The following is a 17,726-nucleotide window of genomic DNA, read 5'->3' as shown; positions in this document are numbered from 1 at the left end:
CCTCTGCCTGTGTCTCTGCCTCTCTCTGTGTGTGTGTCTCTATGAATAAATAAATAAGATCTTAAAAAAAATTTTTTTAAACTTTATTTATTTTTAAAGATTTTATTTATTTATTTATTCATGAGAGAGAGAGAGAGAGAAAGAGAGAGAGACAGAGACAGAGACACAGGCAGAGGGAGAAGCAGGCTCCATGCAGGGAGCCCGAGGTGGGACTCGACTCCGGTTCTCCAGGATCAGGCCCTGGACTGAAGGCGGCGCTAAACCACTGAGCCACCCGGGTGCCCTTAAGTTTATTAACTTTTTAAAATTAACTTTAAAGAGATTTTATTTATGAGAGAGAGAGAGAGAGAGAGAGAGAGAGCAAGAGCATGAGCAGGGGGACTGAGTAGCAGAGGAAGAGGGAAAGGCAGGCTCCAGCTGAGCAGGGAGCTGAATGTGGGGTTCAATCCTAGGATCCTGGAACCATGACCTGAGTTGAAAACAGAGGCTTAACCAACTGAGCCACCCAGGTGCCCCCTTTATTATTTTTAATGGCTGCATATTTCATTTTATGGAGGTACCATAATTTATACAATTCTCTATTAAAAGATGACTCCAGGTGTGTGTGTGACTGTGTGGTTCAGCATTCAACAATGCTTGGAGTTGAGTTGCTGGATCAAAAAGAAGGAAGATTTAAAACTCTGATACAATTTTAAAAAGAAAAAGTTATAATTATCACAAAATTGCCTCCCCTAAAGAGTCATGCATACCTGGTAACAATCTTCTTTTAATGCTGGCATTACATTTTGATGAAAGCTGTATTTTAAAATCCACTAGGCTATACTTCATGTGTAATTTGTTCTGGATTCGTTGTAGACTGTTCTCTTAGGTGCATTAAAAAAACAAACAAACAAACAAACAAACAAACAAACACAACACACAACCAACTCCTGCTATAAAATAACACCTATAGAAAGGTTTTAGAAGCCAGGTTTTAGCTCTTATTGTGTGTGATCCTCCTGCTGATAATGGGACAGGCATCACAGTGATATTGGTTGCTATCACAAAAGTTCCAAAATTTTAAGAACCGTAAAAAACAACACTCCCCATCTGTTATAAACAAACCATGATATGAATAATATTGATATGAATCACTGTGGCTTTCTTTCTTTTGTTCTGACATGTGTCTGAGTTTGTAATAGAAGTTCCAACCAAAATGCCCAGATTCTGATTTAGGTAACAATTTTAATTATTAAATAAAAACACAACCCAATAAAAACAGTCTTTTGGCTTTAAGACTGTGCTTTCATGTATTTATGGAGTGGGTTTTTATTTTTATTTTTTTATTTTTATTTTTAATTTTTATTTATTTATGATAGTCACAGAGAGAGAGAGAGAGAGAGAGAGAGAGAGAGAGAGAGAGGCAGAGGGAGAAGCAGGCTCCATGCACCGGGAGCCCGATGTGGGATTCGATCCTGGGTCTCCAGGATTGCGCCCTGGGCCAAAGGCAGGCGCCAAACCGCTGCGCCACCCAGGGATCCCTGGAGTGGGTTTTTACATACCCATTCTTCTGGGTATGTGAAATTGGTACTTAGTCCATAACTCAGATCTTTAATGAACAAGATGGCTCAAGCACATTTAACTCATATATTATAATTATAGAATAACCCATAAAGCCAAAATGGAAATAGTTGACCCTTGAACAATGTGGTGGTTAGGGCATTGACCCCTCCCACCTAAGTTGGAAATCTGTGTGTAACTTGACTTCCGAGAAACTTAACTACCAATAGCCTACTGTTGACTGGAAGCCTTACCAATACCACAAATAGTCAAGTAAGATGTATTTTATCTATGTATTTTATACTATATATATAGTATAATATATTTATTATTATATTATTATAATTTATTAATAAATGTATATTTATTATATTTATATATAGTATATATTTTAAAAAATATAAAATATGTGTATATATATTTTAAGATTTTATTTACTTATTCATGAGAGAGACAGAGAGATAGGCAGAGGGAGAAGCAGGCTCACTGTGGGGAGCCTTATGCAGGACTCAATCCCAGGACCTCGGGACCATGACCCAAGCCAAAGGCAGAGACTCTCAACCACTGAGCCACCCAGGCATCCCTATACTATATTCTTATAATAAAGTAAGCTAGGGAAAATAAGATATTTTAAAGAAATCAATAAAGAAAATAACATTTACAGTATTATACTTGTAAAAATCAGCATATAAGTCAACCCAAGCAATTCAAACACATGTTTAGGGATCCCTGGCTGGCACAGCGGTTTGGCGCCTGCCTTTGGTCCCGGAGTGCGATCCTGGAGACCCGGAATTGAATCCCACGTTGGGCTCCCGGTGCGTGGAGCCTGCTTCTCCCTCTGCCTATGTCTCTGCCTCTCTCTCTCTCTCTCTCTGTGTGTGACTATCATAAATAAATAAAAATTTTTAAAAAAACCACATGTTTAAGGGCCAACTCTAGTCAATCAAGTAATACCAAGCTTCAATTTTAATAGTTTGAAAATTATTTCTGCTTCTATATAACCTTCCCTTTGTCTTCAGTATAGCATAACACAAATAATCAGGGTAGCAACATGCTCAAGATAAAATTTTCCTTTTTTTTTTTTTTTTTAGATTTATTCATGAGAGACACAGAGAGAGGTAGAGATATAGGCAGAGAGAGAGAAGCAGGCTCAGGAGCCTGATGCAGGACTCAATCCCAGGACCCCATCAATCACGACCTGAGCCAAAAGCAGATGCTCAACCACTGAGCCACCCAGGTGCCCCTAAAATTTTCCTCTTTCCAGACTCCCTTGTAACTAGATGCAAAGGAGACATAGTACAAATCACTGGACAGAATTTCTGGGAAGGATATTTAAAGTGGCACTCAGCTAGTATGCCCTTTGGTCCTCATGCCCTCCCCACTTCTTCCTGCCAAGTCCAGGAAGGCATCTAGAGTGCAGAGGTGCATCTAGGTTCAGAGGCATCTAAAGATGCTCTACATGTGGCATGTAAGAAGTATTGAGCAAGAAAATTGGAGGAGCCTGGGTCTCCAATGACATCTTTAAATGGTTGCCATTCAGGGACTACTTCCAGAAGCAAAAGAAAAACAAGACTCCCAAGGCACTGCAAATTGGGTTTTCTGTGCTTGTGACCAAATATAATCCCAATGGCGATAGAGAAACAACTGCCTCTTAAAAGACAAACACATATAGTTTGTTGTTGTTTTTTAATATTTCATTAATTTGAGAAATAGCATGAGCCAGGGGAGGAGTGGGGCAAAGGTGAGGTGGTGAAGCAGATTCCCTGACAAGCGGGGAACCAGACATGGAACTTCATCCCAGAACTCTGGGATCATGACCTGAGCTGAAGTCAGATGCTTAACTGAATGAGTCATGTAGGCACTCCCATATATAGGTTTGATAGATGGCAGTGCAGTAACTTTATGTCTAAAGAACTCAAGGCACTTTCTAGATTATCTAATTTATAACCTTAAAACACCAGGAAATACATGGTCCTAAAAGTATTTGGAACAACTCACATAATAGATACTTTTGTCAACCAAATAATGAAAACCTCTTAAATGTTAGAAACTAGCCAAATATAAAAGTGAATGTCACGTAAGGACAGACAATAGAGTCTAGAAAGAAATTCATACATTTTATGGTCAACTGATTTTTGTCAAGGGTGCTGAGAAAGGATAGTCTTTTCAACAAATGGTACTGCAAAAAATGGATTGCCATGTCCAAAAAAATAAAGCTGGACCTCGACCTCACTTCATATATAAAAGGTAACTCAAGGGATGCCTGGGTGGCTCAGTCGTTGAGTGCCTGCCTTTGGCCCAGGGTTGTGATTCTGGAGACCCAGGATCGAGTCCCACATTGGGCTCCCTTCATGGAGCCTGCTTCTCCCTCTGCCTGTGTCTCTGCCTTTCTCTGTGTCTTTCATGAATAAACAAGTAAAATCTTTAAAAAAAAAAAAAAAAAGGTAACTCAAAGTGGATCAAAAACCTAAATGTAAGAGCTGAAAGTATAAAACACTTAGGAAATCAATACTTAGGTGTAAATCAATGCTTTGGATACACAATGGTTTTTTAGACATAACACCAAAAGCACAAGTGGCCAAAGGAAAAATAGACAAATGACCAAAATGAAAAACCTCTGTGCTGGGGCACCTGGGTGGCTCTGTCGGTTGTGTGTCTGCCTTTGGCTCAGGTCATGATCTCAGGGTCTTGGGATTGCACCCTGCATCAGGCTTCCTGCTCAGTATGGCTTCCTGCTTCTCCCTTTCCCTCTCTTGCTGCCCCTCCCCTTGGCCTGTGCTCTCTTTCTCAAATAAGCAAGTAAAATCTTAAAAACAAACAACCCCCTCTCCCTGCAAAAAAACCCTCTGTGCTTCAAAAGACATTAAGAAAGTAAAAACAAAAAACCCCCTCCAGAAATGGGAGAAAATTTCTGCAAATCATCTATCTGATAAGGGTCTAGTATTCAGAATACATATAAAGAACTCCCAACAACTTGACAAAAAAATAATCCAAGTAAAGGATGGGCAAAGAATTTGAATAAACATTTCCCTGAAGAAGATATACAAATGGCCGATGAAAAGATGCTCAATATCATTAGTTATTAGGGAAGTGCAAATTGAAACATGAGATGCTACTTTGTGTCACCTGGATAGCTATAAGTAGCAACTGTTGGTGAGGACATGGAGAAATTAGAACCCTTATCACTTGGTGTTAGAAATGTAAAATGGTGCAGCTACTGTGGAAAAAAGTTTGCCAGTTCTTCAGAAAGTTAAACACAGGGTTAATCATATGATTCAGTGATTCCACTGGTAGGTATATAACCAAGAGAAACGGAAATGTATGTCCACATTAAAATTTGTACAGGAACATCCTTAGCAATATTGTTCATAACAGCCCAAAAGTGGAAACCACTCAGATGTCCTTAAACATCAGATGAATAAACAAAATGGGAAATAGAATATTATACAGCCATAAAAAGGAATGAGGTGGGGGCAGCTCAGGTGGCTCAGCGGTTTAGCACCACCTTCAGCCCAGGGCCTGATCCTGAAGACCCGGGGTCGAGTTCCAGGGCAGCCTCCCTGCATGGAGCGTGCCTCTCTCTCTCTCTGTGTGTGTCTCTCATTAATAAATAAATAAAATCTTAAAAAAAAAAGGAATGAGGTTGATATAGGCTAAAACATAGGTGAATCTTGAAGACATTATGTTTAAGTAAAAGAAATCAGATATGAAAGGACAAATGTTTGATTCCACTTATATGAGGTGCTGTAATAGGCAAATTCAGAGATTGAAAAGTAGATTAGAGATTACCAAGAGCTGAGGGTTAGTCACCAGTGGTTTAATGGTTAGTGTTTTTGTTTGGGGTACTGAGAAAGTTTTGGAAATGCATAGTGGTGATGGTTGCACAGCATTTTGAATGTAATTAATACCAGTGAACTACATACATACTTAAAAGTGGTTAAAATGGTGATGTTATGTGTGTTTTACCACAATAACAGAAAAAGGAAAGGAATGGAGAACTATTAATGCAGTAACATGGATGAACCTTGAAAACATGATCCTCAGTGAAAGAAACCAGATGCAAAAGGCCACATGTTGGGACGTCTGGGTGGCTCAGTGGTTGAGTGTCTGCCTTGGCCTCAGGGCGTCATCTCTGGTCCAGAGATGGAGTCCCACATTGGGCTCCTTGCATGGAGCCTGCTTCTCCCTCTGCCTGTGTCTCTACCTCTCTCTTTCTGTGTCTGTCATGAATAAATAAAATCTTAAAAAACAAAAGTCATATGTTTATATGATCCCATTATGTGAAGTGTCCAGAATAGGTAAATCCATAGAGAGGCAGAAAGTAGATCAGTGGTTGCTGGGGGCTGAGAGGGAAGGCGGGAGGGGGCAGGGCGGTGGCAAAGAGGAAAAAATGGGGGGAACTGCTATTGAATTGTACACTTTAGGGATGCCTGGGTGGCTCAGCGGTTGGGTGTCTGCCTTTGGCCCAGGATGTGATCCTGGAATCCGGCATCGGGTCCTACATCGGGGTCCTTGCAGGGAGCCTGCTTCTCCCTCAGCCTGTCTCTGCCTCTCTCGTCTCTCATGAATAAATTAATTTAAAAAAAATCTTAAAAAAAAAAAAAAGAATTGTACACTTTATTATTTACTTAAGTAGGCTCCACACCCAGCATGGAGTCCAATGTGGGGCTTGAACCCATAACCCTGAGATCAAAACCTGAATTGAGATCAAGAGTCAGGATACTTAACCAACTGAGTCACCCAGATGACCCTGAAATGTACACTTTATTTTTTATTTTTTTAAAAGATTTTATTTATTTATTCATGAGAGAGAGAGAGAGAGGCAGAGAGACACAGGCAGAGGGATAAGCAGACTTCATGCAGGGAGCCCGATGCGGGACTCAATCCTGGGACTTCAGGAATGTGAAAATCCTGGGTCTTAAGTGAATGTCAAAAATAAGTAATAAGGTTTTTTGACATGGAATGTTAGAAGTTTCTTTATTATTACTTATTAAGCACCAGCTTAATACTGCAGAAAATTTCAAATCACCCTTCAACAACCCATTCTTCCTTCCCCCACCCAAATTCTTGATAAAGAGCTTTTCAAGTGAAGACACGGTCTCTTTTTTCTTCTGTATAAAACTTTATCAAATAAAGGCAAAGAACTGTGTACATCTTGCTGTAAAACGCTGCCCTTGTCTGTGGAAAGTGTCTGCCCAGGCTCCTTTCACTGTCCAGGTCCTGAAAGACTCTTGTTCATGAACTGTCTCTTCACAAAGCAAGTCCACCACTAACAAGAGGGGATAAAACAGAATGAAGAGTGGTGGTCAAGTCACAATGCAAGTTCAAGGTAAGGTCAGAATATGAATTTATATAATAACAAAACTAATCTTGGCCTGTCATCTGCCTTCTTGAAAACACATGTAAAAAATGTTTTTCTGACTCACAAGTCAGTCAAAATTAAGATGACCAAAAAAACCCCCCAAAAACAAAAAAATGTGATACATTCAAGGTATCTCACACAAAAATCTGCCCTATGGGTTTACAACAGTGCCCTGACATAAGAACATACAACCAAAATATTTACTATATGCAATTTATTATGCAGTATAACTCACTGAATCCCTACCATGTACTAGGCAAATACTCAAAGTTAAGCAACACTGCAATGCAGAAACTAAGTCTTCTTGCCATGGGAAACCTAAGTTTGTTTAACAGTAGCTACATGACAAAAGGTTATTTATCAACTAAATAGGTAAAGAGGAGGATCTTACCTTGCTTGGCTTATCATTCTGAGGGTCAAAAACTTTCTCACAAAGTCTCAGTCCAGTCTCTTGTCTCAGCTGCTGTAAGTAGGCCCTCATTACCTCTAAAATAAGAAGCAGGCAGAACAATAAAAAAAAGTCCTGAGAATGCCCCCCTAATGTGCTAGTCTGCACAATGACATTGGCAATACGTTTCTACATATTCTTTTTTTTTTTTTTATCATTTTATTTTATTTTTTTTAAAGATTTTATTTATTTATTCATGAGAGACACAGATTGAAAGAGAGAGGCAGAGACACAGGCAGAGGGAGAAGCAGCCTCCATGCAGGGAGCCCGACATGGGACTCAATCCCGGGTCTCCAGGATCCCACCCCGGGGCTGAAGGTGGCGCTAAACCGCTGAGCCACCGGGGCTGCCCCATATTCTTTTTTTTAAAGATTTTATTTATTTACTCATGAGAGTGAGAGAGAGAGAGAGAGGCGCAGAGACGCAGGCAGAGGGAGAAACAAGCTCCTCGCAGGGAGCCCAACGTGGAACTCGATCCCAGGTCTCCAGGATCAGGAGCTGGGCTGAAGGTGGCGCTAAACCGCTGAGCCACCCAGGCTGCCCACATTTCTACATATTCAAACAAGATTAAGAAATAAAAATGGCGGGATCCCTGGGTGGCGCAGCGATTTGGCGCCTGCCTTTGGCCCAGGGCGCGATCCTGGAGACCCAGGATCGAATCCCACATCAGGCTCCCGGTGCATGGAGCCTGCTTCTCCCTCTGCCTATGTCTTTGCCTCTCTCTCTCTCTCTCTGTGACTATCATAAATAAATAAAAAAAAAATTAAAAAAAAAAAAAGAAATAAAAATGGCAGTCCAAATGGTTCTATAACTATCTTGGTTCAAAAGATTCTCTGCATGTTATACTTGTTCCCAAGAATCTTCTGTGAGAGTGACTGGTAAGATAATATCCACGCTAATGGTTCCACTCTCCACCTGTATACCAACCAAGACAAGGAGAGGAGGGGATAAAAAGTCAAATGGAGGAAATCGTATGTCATAGAGAGGGAGGTAGAGACCGTTCTTACCATCTTCCTGTTTGTTTGCAGGTTTGGCATAAATTGCATTAAGTGGAAAACCAGGCTCTCCAGGAATGGGGAAATTAGTGATTCCCAGTGTATACATTTCTTTTTCACCTTGGCTTTTGGAATTACACTAAAAAAAAATTATACATACACATGTATTTTATAGCGAAAAGGATAATAACATCCAATCTGTAATTTTTTTAGTCTAAGTAGCTATGTCTGGGATTACTTATGTTTTTGGGTGCCCTTCTGCAATCCAGAGACGTTTGAGGACTTTTCTCAGAATGTTAAATGAATAAAATAAAGTACACAAAACTACAATAGAAATCAATTATAGTCAAACACAATAATTACAGTATTAAAAAGCCAAATTTATGACACATTCATACATGTACTTCTTTATTAATGCACTAAATGACAATATCCAGGCAATGGGCCCAATAACTAAAATTTGAAGTAGTACTGAGTGAAAATAAAATTTCAAGATATCTTCAACTCTAAATGTAACAAGAAAATGCTGTGACAATTACTGGAGAAAAAGTCACAGGTACGGCTAATACTATTGTGGGTTGTTGCCTATTTTAATAATTAAATGCTAAATCTCAGTCATAAATCAGTGAAAAGAAAGACATAATCTCTTTCCCACTCAAGTTCATGAATGCTTGAATTATATCCTTGGCTCAGAGATTCTTAATCTGAGGTTAAGAAAGATTTCTCTCTTGGGAAAATATATGGAAAGCCTTAAAACATCAGCCCCTTATCTTCTCATTCTTCAACTAAACTACAAGTTTAGAATCCACATTCAGATTTTCCTCTTAGGTCCATGCTCTAAGTGGGAGGAAGGCTCGTCTACTTGTCCTTAAAATCTCAATGAGTTCAGATAGTTAGTAGGGTGAATATGTATCAGTACTGTGTTTTTCTGATAGACAGTCCTCTAAATTTAATTACCTTTTGGAGTTTCTTTAGACACTCAGAAATGTAGAGTGTTATATATATCAAGGTTCTATCGGCTTCATTCTGCAGGGGTGGGGGGGGTAGGGTGGGGAGAGGAAGGAGAAACAAAAGTTAAAAATAGTCCTGATCAAAACATAACTATCACATGCAATAAACGAATTCAAGGTTTGTATTTTGAGCATCAACTGAAAACCATGCAAGTATAGTTCCTATAGTATCAATAGTTCCCGTTTTCCAAACTCAGTCTTCCCAACCCACCTTTCTGTCTGCTCTGGGGCAGGGAATATCACCTCCTGCCATACTGAGCTGTGGGACTGCTCCCATTCACCTTGGCTGTCCTGCCTTTGGGTCTAGGGAGCTGTGCCAGCAGCCCCTCCTTCCATGTAGGAAGGAGAGTTTAACAGAGCTGCCTTGAAAACCTGAGGTGCACCATATGGTTGGCTAATTTTTAAAACCCTTTCACTTCAGGATCTCTGCCGAGAACAAAAGCATCCTCCCCCCCTTTTTTTAAGATTTTATTTATTTATTAATGAGACGGAGAGAGAGAGACAGAGACAGAGAGAGAGAGAGAGGCAGAGACATAGGCAGAACGAGAAGCAGGCTCCATGCAGGGAGCCTGATGTAGGACTTGATCCTGGGTCTCCAGGATCATGCCCTGGGCTGAAGGCGGTGCTAAACTGCTGAACCACTCTGGTTGCCCAACAAAAGCATTCCTGACTTGAAAGGAAGAAGCAGATATTTCATGGGTGTCTTGTTCTTGAAGAGCTCCAAGAGCCCACCTCTTGATCTAATCAAAAGGAAAATGTGAAGATTGGATGTTAAGCAAAAGTGAGACTTTTGCTCAGGTGAAATTTTACACGGGGTTTACAGTTAAAAAAAAAAAATCAACCTACACCTGCCCCTATTTAAAAATAGTGCATATGATACTCAGGAGAGAATGAAATGGGACAGAATTACATTTATTTATGCCTCGACAAACATCATACTTGGACCATGCATCAAATACAGCAAACACTGTGAGTACTGTAGGATGTTTAGACTACAGTCTGTAGACCATGAGCCTGCAAACAAAGATTTCACATCCTGTTTGATTCCAAAAGGTCAAAGTCTGGCCAGGAAAGGAAATTCCATATTCTAGAATAGTATCAAGAAAAGTTGACATTCCTGTAACTTGCTCACATGAGGAACTCAATAAAGTTCTTTCCCTCCTCTCCTTTTTTGCCACCTTCCTTCTACCCTCCTTTTGACCTCATTCCTCACACGAACTAAGAGCAGAAAGGAAGAAAGGATAGTTGAGGAACAATCAGGATCATTGAAGTTTCTTTATTTCTTCATCTCATGGCCAGAACACAGAAGTATATATAGAAATAACATAGCATGTAGGGTTTTTTCGTTTTTTGAACTGGCACATGGTAGGTGCTTTATTAATGTTGAACAAATAAAAATGTCTAGATCTTGGGTTGGCAAACTTCCTCTATAAGAGACCAAATATTAAATATTTTAGGTTTTGTGGGCCAGTCTTTGTCACAACTATTCAATCCAGCTGCTGTGGCATGAAAGCAGTCACTATGATAAAAAATGAATGTGGCTGTGTTCCAATAAAACTTTATTCATAAATGCTCTACATGCAGCTCCCCCTGATCATACTCTCTTAACAACAATAACAACAAAAAGAGGCAGTGGGTCAGATTTGGCTCTCAGGCTGTAGTTTGTTGACCCATGGTATAGACTTTGGAGGAAAAACGAGAAACTAATACTGAGTCTAATATTAGGCACTATTCTGGTTTTAATTTTTTTTTAATTTTATTTTTTATTTGAGAGAGAGAGAGAGCACAGAGTATAAGTAGGGAGTGGAGGGAAAGGGGCAGAACTAGAGGGAAAAACAGACTCTCTGCTTAGCCCAGAGCCAGATGTGGGACTTGATCCCAGGAACCCAGGATCATGACCTGAGTCGATGGCAGATACTTTACCAACTGAGCCACTCAGGTGCCCCATTATTCTCATTTTTTAAAGTCATACAATCTCATTTAATTTTATTTATTCTTCAGAACAACCCTGACTGCCAGGTAGCTTATTATCTACATCAGAAAACTAAATTAAATATTAAAAGCTCTGTACTTTACCTTAATCTCATAGTTTTTGAAGAAGACATTGGCCTTGAAGTAATAAATGGCTTCATCCACAATATCTGTATCTTTTGCTAAACAGGACCAAAAAGGGGGGTGGAGGCAGAGAACATGAGCTAAAATATAACAATAACACTTAAAAAAGCTAGAGAGTAAACTTCCCAGCTCCATGGTCAAAGGAGTTGAGTTCCATAAAATGAGGCCACTGAAATATATTGTCTAGAAACAATATCTAGAAAAATAAGGATATGGTTTATTCTGATAGCTTTATTGTTTTTATAAAAAAATATTCTCATTAGGAACAAATTAACCAGTACCAAAAAACATTTTATTGTCACTCTAAATCTCAGTACCTAGAAATAACTACTATTATCATTTGGTGAACATCATTCCAGACATTGAGAGATGTCTCAATGTTCATTTATAAAAATGAACTTAGACATAGACTAAACCTTGATAAGATGCTGTTTAAATAAAAAGTATTCAATCTAATTCTATTTGAATTTATATTCTATGGTTTCAGGCGGAAAAAAACCCTCAATTGTCATTTAGGAACACACTGGGCTTACACATACATCTTTCTTTTTATGAAAACTGTGCTTAAAATATACTTGTACATGCTGTTCTAGGTGGCGAGAGACTGAGAAAAGCCAGAAATGCTGTTGTGACAAAGACAGATCTCATTATACTATTTCTTTGGCAGGTTTTTGTTTTCCTTTTCTTATTTTAAAAAGGTCAAAATCCCAGGGTCTTGATATCCAGCAGCCGGTTGCAGCAATGCAGAGACAGTTTTTTGGTGGTCTTTTTTTTTTTTTTTTTCAGAGTTATTTATATTGTCCAATGACTGCTCTCCCTCTCACACAGAAGAAATGCAAAGTAATCCTGGAGGTTTAGTACTCTGTGATTCAGCTGTCTTTAACCCTACTCATTCCCCTGCTAAAGAATGCAACAGAATTCTAACTCTAGACTCCTGTTCTTGGAATTTTCTTATGTGCAAAAAGGAAACTTCCTCAGAAGATTCCATATTGTTTATAAAACCAGCTAGTTCTTCTAAATGTGGGGTGGGGGTGAGGAACGGGGCGGGGGTGGGCTACAAGACTCAGAACCTAGAAGGGTGTTTGGCACAGAAAGGTGCTCAAAAGGTGTCTGATGAATGTAAAGAAATGAATTTGATTAATGCTAACAGTTATTTTGCTCACAGCATAGGCCTGTACTCTTTCATAATTCCAGTTCAGTTCCAATCCTGTCCACTGGGGAAGAATAACAGGTCATTCTCTGTCTACAGAAACCATGTCCATCTGGTTTCTTGGGGTCCTGCTCTCCCTCAAGGGCCCACGAGATGTTGCGAAGGTGGTAATTAGATACACTCCATCTCTAGTCAACTTTTATTTTGTAAAGATCTGAAAAGAGTTCTTCTCAAGGAATCTGGGCCAACATTGATTTTTTATTCTTTCTTTGCACTGTAATTCTTTTACATTATTTTTCTTCTTTTAAATCGTTTTTTTTTTTCCCATCTGTTCCTTTTTCTTTATCTCAGAATCAAGTAAAAACTGTGGTGACTCACCAAGTTTATTTAGTTTACTGAGCTTTCAACTGGTGTTGAAAATAAACTTAAGGAGAGGTCACGTCAAATAGTCTGGCAGAGGAATGAAGATGGGGTCAGTGCAAATTGCAATGAAAACCTTAAAAACCTTGAATGGAACTCAGTGCAGATGCTTTCTGGATGCAGGGAAGCCATGTCTGCTATAATATAAATTACACTGTTGGTAGAACATCTCAGAATGTATACGAAGAGTCTAAAAAGAATGAGGCTTTCTGAACAGTAAGGAAATGTTTCAAAAAAAAAGGGGAAGTACTAAAAAAAGTAAAGATATAAAATTCAGAAAAGCAAGAGAAACAATGTGTAATTTTACATAAGACACTTACAACTTAAGATCGAGGTACTGCAGAAAATGAAGATCCTGAAGAATGAATAAAGGAAGTAGATATAGACAGGGGAAAGAGTTAAAATGTTTTCTTTGTTTTCCTCAGCCATACAACAGAAAAAGGATGGGGACATGGTATCCTAGAGAAGTAGTAGCGTTAGATCACTTTGTAAGTACTGACAGTGATGACAGAATAATGTCAAAAATAAGTAACATTTCCTCATCCCTCTCAACAAAATATTCAGAAGAACTCAGCAGCATTAATACACTTTCTTACTAGATGCAATGTATACTCCTGATCTTGAAAGGTCTAGAATGCAATATCCACCAAACAAATAGAAAATCCAAGAGCAGTCTGAGACAGAGGACTGAGCTAAGAATATGCCTGATTTGTTAAAGTCAGAGAGTTGCTAGATGTTTTCTACTAAAATCTGAGAACAATAGAAAGAAGTTTTGACTTACTCTCTCTAGGGGCGGGTCCTTTGAATTGACTTCTGATAGGCAACAATGCCATGTTTCCAATGAGTTTGGTGTCAGGGTCCATGAGAGAAGAGTGGTAAGCCTGTAGTGGCAAGCCAGGTAAGAATATGGAGACAGAAAGAGAGTAAACATCAGCAGGGCACACAAGAAACATTTCTCTAAAGGGAAAAAGAAGAACCCACCCAAGACTAACCAGGGGAGGAGGATCAAAGGTTGGTAGCAGCAATACGCTAGAGCTGGCTCTTACTGGCTTAAGAAAACTGAATGTTAAATTTTGAGCAATTATTTTTTAAAATATTTTAATTATTTATTCATGAGAGACAGAGAGAGAAAGAGAGAGAGAGGCAGAGACACAGGCAGAGGGAGAACCAGGCTCCATGCAGGGAGCCTGATGTGGGATTCGATCCTGGGACTCCAGGATCACGCCCTGGGCTGAAGGCAGGTGCTAAACCGCTGGGCCACCCAGGGATCCCCAATTTTGAGCAATTAAAAAAATTATTTAAATAACCTGCACCTCACATGCGGCTCGAACTCACAACCTGGAGATCAAAAGTTGCATGCTCTTGGGATGCTTGGGTGGCTCAGAGGTTGGGCATCTGCCTTTGGCTTGGGTAGGGATCCCGGAGTTCCGGGATCAAGTCCTGCATCTGGCTCCCTGTGGGGAGCCTGCTTCTCCCTCTGCCTGTGTCTCTGCCTCTCTCTGTGTGTCTCTCATGAATAAATAAATATATCTTTATTAAAAAAAAAAAAAAGAGTTGCATGCTCTTCCCACTGAGCCAGCCAGAAGCATCTATGTTTTGAGGAATTTTGAAAAATATTGAGGCAAGCTGGTTATTAAAAACAGCCGTTAATGGGATGCCTGAATGGCTCAGCAGTTGAGTGTCTGCCTTCAGCTCAGAGTGGATCTTTGGTCCCAGGGATTGAGTCCCACATCGGGCTCCCTGCATGGAGCCTGCTTCTCCCTCTGCCTGTGTCTCTGCCTCTCTCTCTCTCTGTGTCTTTCATGAATAAATAAATAAAATCTTTAAAAAAAAAAAGCCATTACTAAAAATTAAATTATGTAAATTTGCATTTAAGTGCATTATATTGAAAACAAAGGTGATAAATACTGAAAATTCATTACTTAATATTTTTAAAAATCATTTTACTACTGTCTATGATCTTAAGGTTATATATAATTTTTGTATCTTTGTGGCAGAAATGCTATATAATGGTGTGCTACTATGCATCTTCCAATCCCATATTTGGTGACATCACATTGGTAATTGGTGCGAGTATTTATGCTATGGAAATAGACAGACACTATATAAATCAGGGGTACACCACCCCACCAGCTCTTGTTAAACCAGAACCCAAACACTGGCTTTTCAGTTCTGCCACTTCCTGGCTATGTGTTTGACCAAGACATCACTTCTCTTCACCTGTTTCCAAATTCATAAAAAGAAGAGTTATCTATTGCCCTCAGTGAGTTAAAGGAGCAGGGAAAATCCCATTTTTTTATTTTTTATTTTTTAAAGAGTTTATTCATGAGAGAGAGAGAGAGAGAGAGAGAGAGAGAGAGGCAGAGACACAGGCAGAGGGAGAAGTAGGCTCCATGCAGGGAGCCCAATTCAGGACTCGATCCCAGACTCCAGGATCATGTCCCAGGCAGAAGGCAGGTGCCAAACTGCTGAGCCACCCAGGGATCCCCAATGTCTGGCTTTTAGTAACAGAAAAGCCCCATTCATATATTCATTCATTTACCAAACGATTATCAAGCACCTTCAATGTGCAAAGCATCATGAAAAAATGGTATGCAAGACCAGTATCTCTGCCCCTGAAGAACTTTCAGGCTAATGGAAGAGGCAGATATTAAATAAGTTATCGCAGGGAAGTCCAGGAATGAGCACAGGACTTTAAAGTCCTAGCCTTAAGGAGCACCTGGGTGGCTCAGTTGGTTAAGCATCTGCCTTCAGCTCAGATCACAATCTCAGGGTCCTGGGACCAAGGCCCATGTCGGGGTCTCTGCTTAGTTGGGAGCCTGCTTCTCTCTCTCCCTCTGCTCCTCACCCATGCTCAGGGCTTACTATCTCTCTCTCTCTTCTCAAATAAATAAAATAAATAACTTTATTAAATAAAATAAAATTAAAGTCATAGCTTAAAATATTGCAACCTTGGGTAAATTATCATACTTCTCTGAGCCTCAATTTCCTCCTCTGCAATATGGGAACAATAAGCATGGACTTCACAGGGTTATTGTGAGGATAACATGGAGTAACTTACATGCAGTGTGTAGTTCAGGGCCAGTCTGGCACACATCAGGAATTGAATGGTACCAACAAGACTCATTAAGTATCTCTAACTATAACTTGCTCCTCTTTGTCAGTATGCTTTACCTAAAGCAGCCTCCACCCTCTCCTTCACTAGCTGTCTTGTTTGTTACCCATCTATTTCCTTCATTGCATTTGTTACTACCTAAAACTATCTTAGGGACAGCCAGGGGGCTCAATCGGCTAAGCGACAGGCTCAGGTCATGATCCTAAGTTGGTGGGATAGAGCTTCCGGCTCCACACTAAGTTGCAGACTACTAGTCCCTCTCCCTCTGCTGCCACTTAACCCCCTCTCCCTGCTGGCACTCTCAAAAAAAATCTGTAAAACTATCTTTTTCAAATTTACATATACACGTTTGTGCTGTCTCCCCATTAGAATGTACACTCTTTGAGCCTAGGGATTTGTTGGCTTTATTCACTGCTCTAACAGTGCTTGGCATGCAGCAGGTACTCAGTAATGTTTTTTGAGTGAGTTTATCACGTTATTGAACCTCCTTTACCTCATCTGCAAAATGGAGACCATGATGGTGATGAATTCACTCCACCAGACTGGCTGTCAGAAATGAAGGACAACCAGACACTACTATCAATTTTGCTCCTACTCTGATGCACACGAAAACAGAAGCATTTGGAAACCAGGAGCGGACCCTGCGTCTGCTCTGGCGCCCCTACACCCAGCAGCTAGGGGCGGCGGCCACTGCTGGGGAGGCAGAGGAGGAGTCCGGGAAGTGGGGTATGGCAGTGACAAGCAGCGGGAGGAACCCGCCCCCTGGGGCCAAGGAGGAAGTGGGCCTGTGGGGGGAAGAAAAAGCAGCCGGATCCTAGACTTGAAAAATGGAAAATAAAAAGCACAGCCCTTGTCTTCTCGGCTCCAGTGAATCTTTGGGGATTCTGCTGGAGTCGGGGGATACAGAAAGGAGAGAAGGGGCAGCACTGCAGCGAAGAGGGCGAGAGGGGCCGAGCCAGCCTCCTCTCCACGCTCAGGGTCTTTGGCCCCAGGTGCTCCGGCCCCGTCCCCCTCGCCGACACCCCCGGGCAGCCCCATCATACAGCCACAGGCCCCTCTTCCTAGCTTCTCCCCTTCTCAGGCCCCGCTTCTTCTCTGCCCTCCTCCGCCCACTTCTCTCAGCTCACGCATGACTTCTCGCTGCTCTCCCAGTTCTCACCATCTCCCACACTGCGAATTGGCCTCCTTACCGGCATCTTGGCGGCGACCGGGTTTCTAGGCAGACAAGGCTGGGGTTAGAGCTCGGCGCTTCCTGTCCGGCGGCTCGGGCGGGGTAGGCGGAAGTGAGCCGGAAGGGGAGGGGGAGGGGAGGACGCGGCACTTCCGGTCTTGCGGTCCCGCCGGAGGCTGCTGCGGCTGCGCAGGGACTAAGGGGCGCCAGAGGGCGCCCGAGCACTGAGTAGGGATTGTGAGTGCCGTGCAAGGTAAAGTGTGCGCGAAATGGGGCTAGATCTTGGGTTTCAGAATCCTCGGCATCCACCACTTCCTTGATTTTTCCTCAAATTTCATCTTTCTAGGAAAGCATTCTCTGGATCACATTATTTTAAATTCAGTCCTACTCCACTCCTCTGC

The 17,726-nt window shown here is 41.0% G+C and overlaps 1 protein-coding gene across 2 annotated transcripts; it reads right to left on the bottom strand.

Moving 5' to 3' along the window:
- Positions 1 to 6,499: 6,499 nt before the first annotated feature.
- Positions 6,500 to 17,498, bottom strand: ARPC3 (actin related protein 2/3 complex subunit 3). 2 transcript variants are annotated; one of them, XM_041728670.1, is made up of 7 exons: positions 17,345 to 17,498; positions 13,821 to 13,920; positions 11,431 to 11,507; positions 9,302 to 9,370; positions 8,357 to 8,483; positions 7,293 to 7,387; positions 6,500 to 6,808 (listed from the first exon to the last, which is right to left on the bottom strand). In XM_041728670.1, the coding sequence occupies exons 1-7, from the start codon at positions 17,348 to 17,350 to the stop codon at positions 6,746 to 6,748; spliced, it is 537 nt and encodes a 178-aa protein (XP_041584604.1). In that variant the 5' UTR covers positions 17,351 to 17,498; the 3' UTR covers positions 6,500 to 6,745. The 2 variants fall into 2 exon arrangements, with proteins under 2 accessions (XP_041584604.1, XP_041584605.1); XM_041728671.1 differs by having other exon boundaries at positions 17,314 to 17,401.
- Between the last annotated feature and the right edge of the window lie 228 nt (positions 17,499 to 17,726).

This window comes from Vulpes lagopus, chromosome 14 (genome assembly GCF_018345385.1).
Source record: "Vulpes lagopus strain Blue_001 chromosome 14, ASM1834538v1, whole genome shotgun sequence".
Lineage (NCBI taxonomy): Eukaryota > Metazoa > Chordata > Mammalia > Carnivora > Canidae > Vulpes > Vulpes lagopus.
Note: the sequence above shows the minus strand (reverse complement) of the source record. Positions and strands in the feature narration are given on the sequence as shown.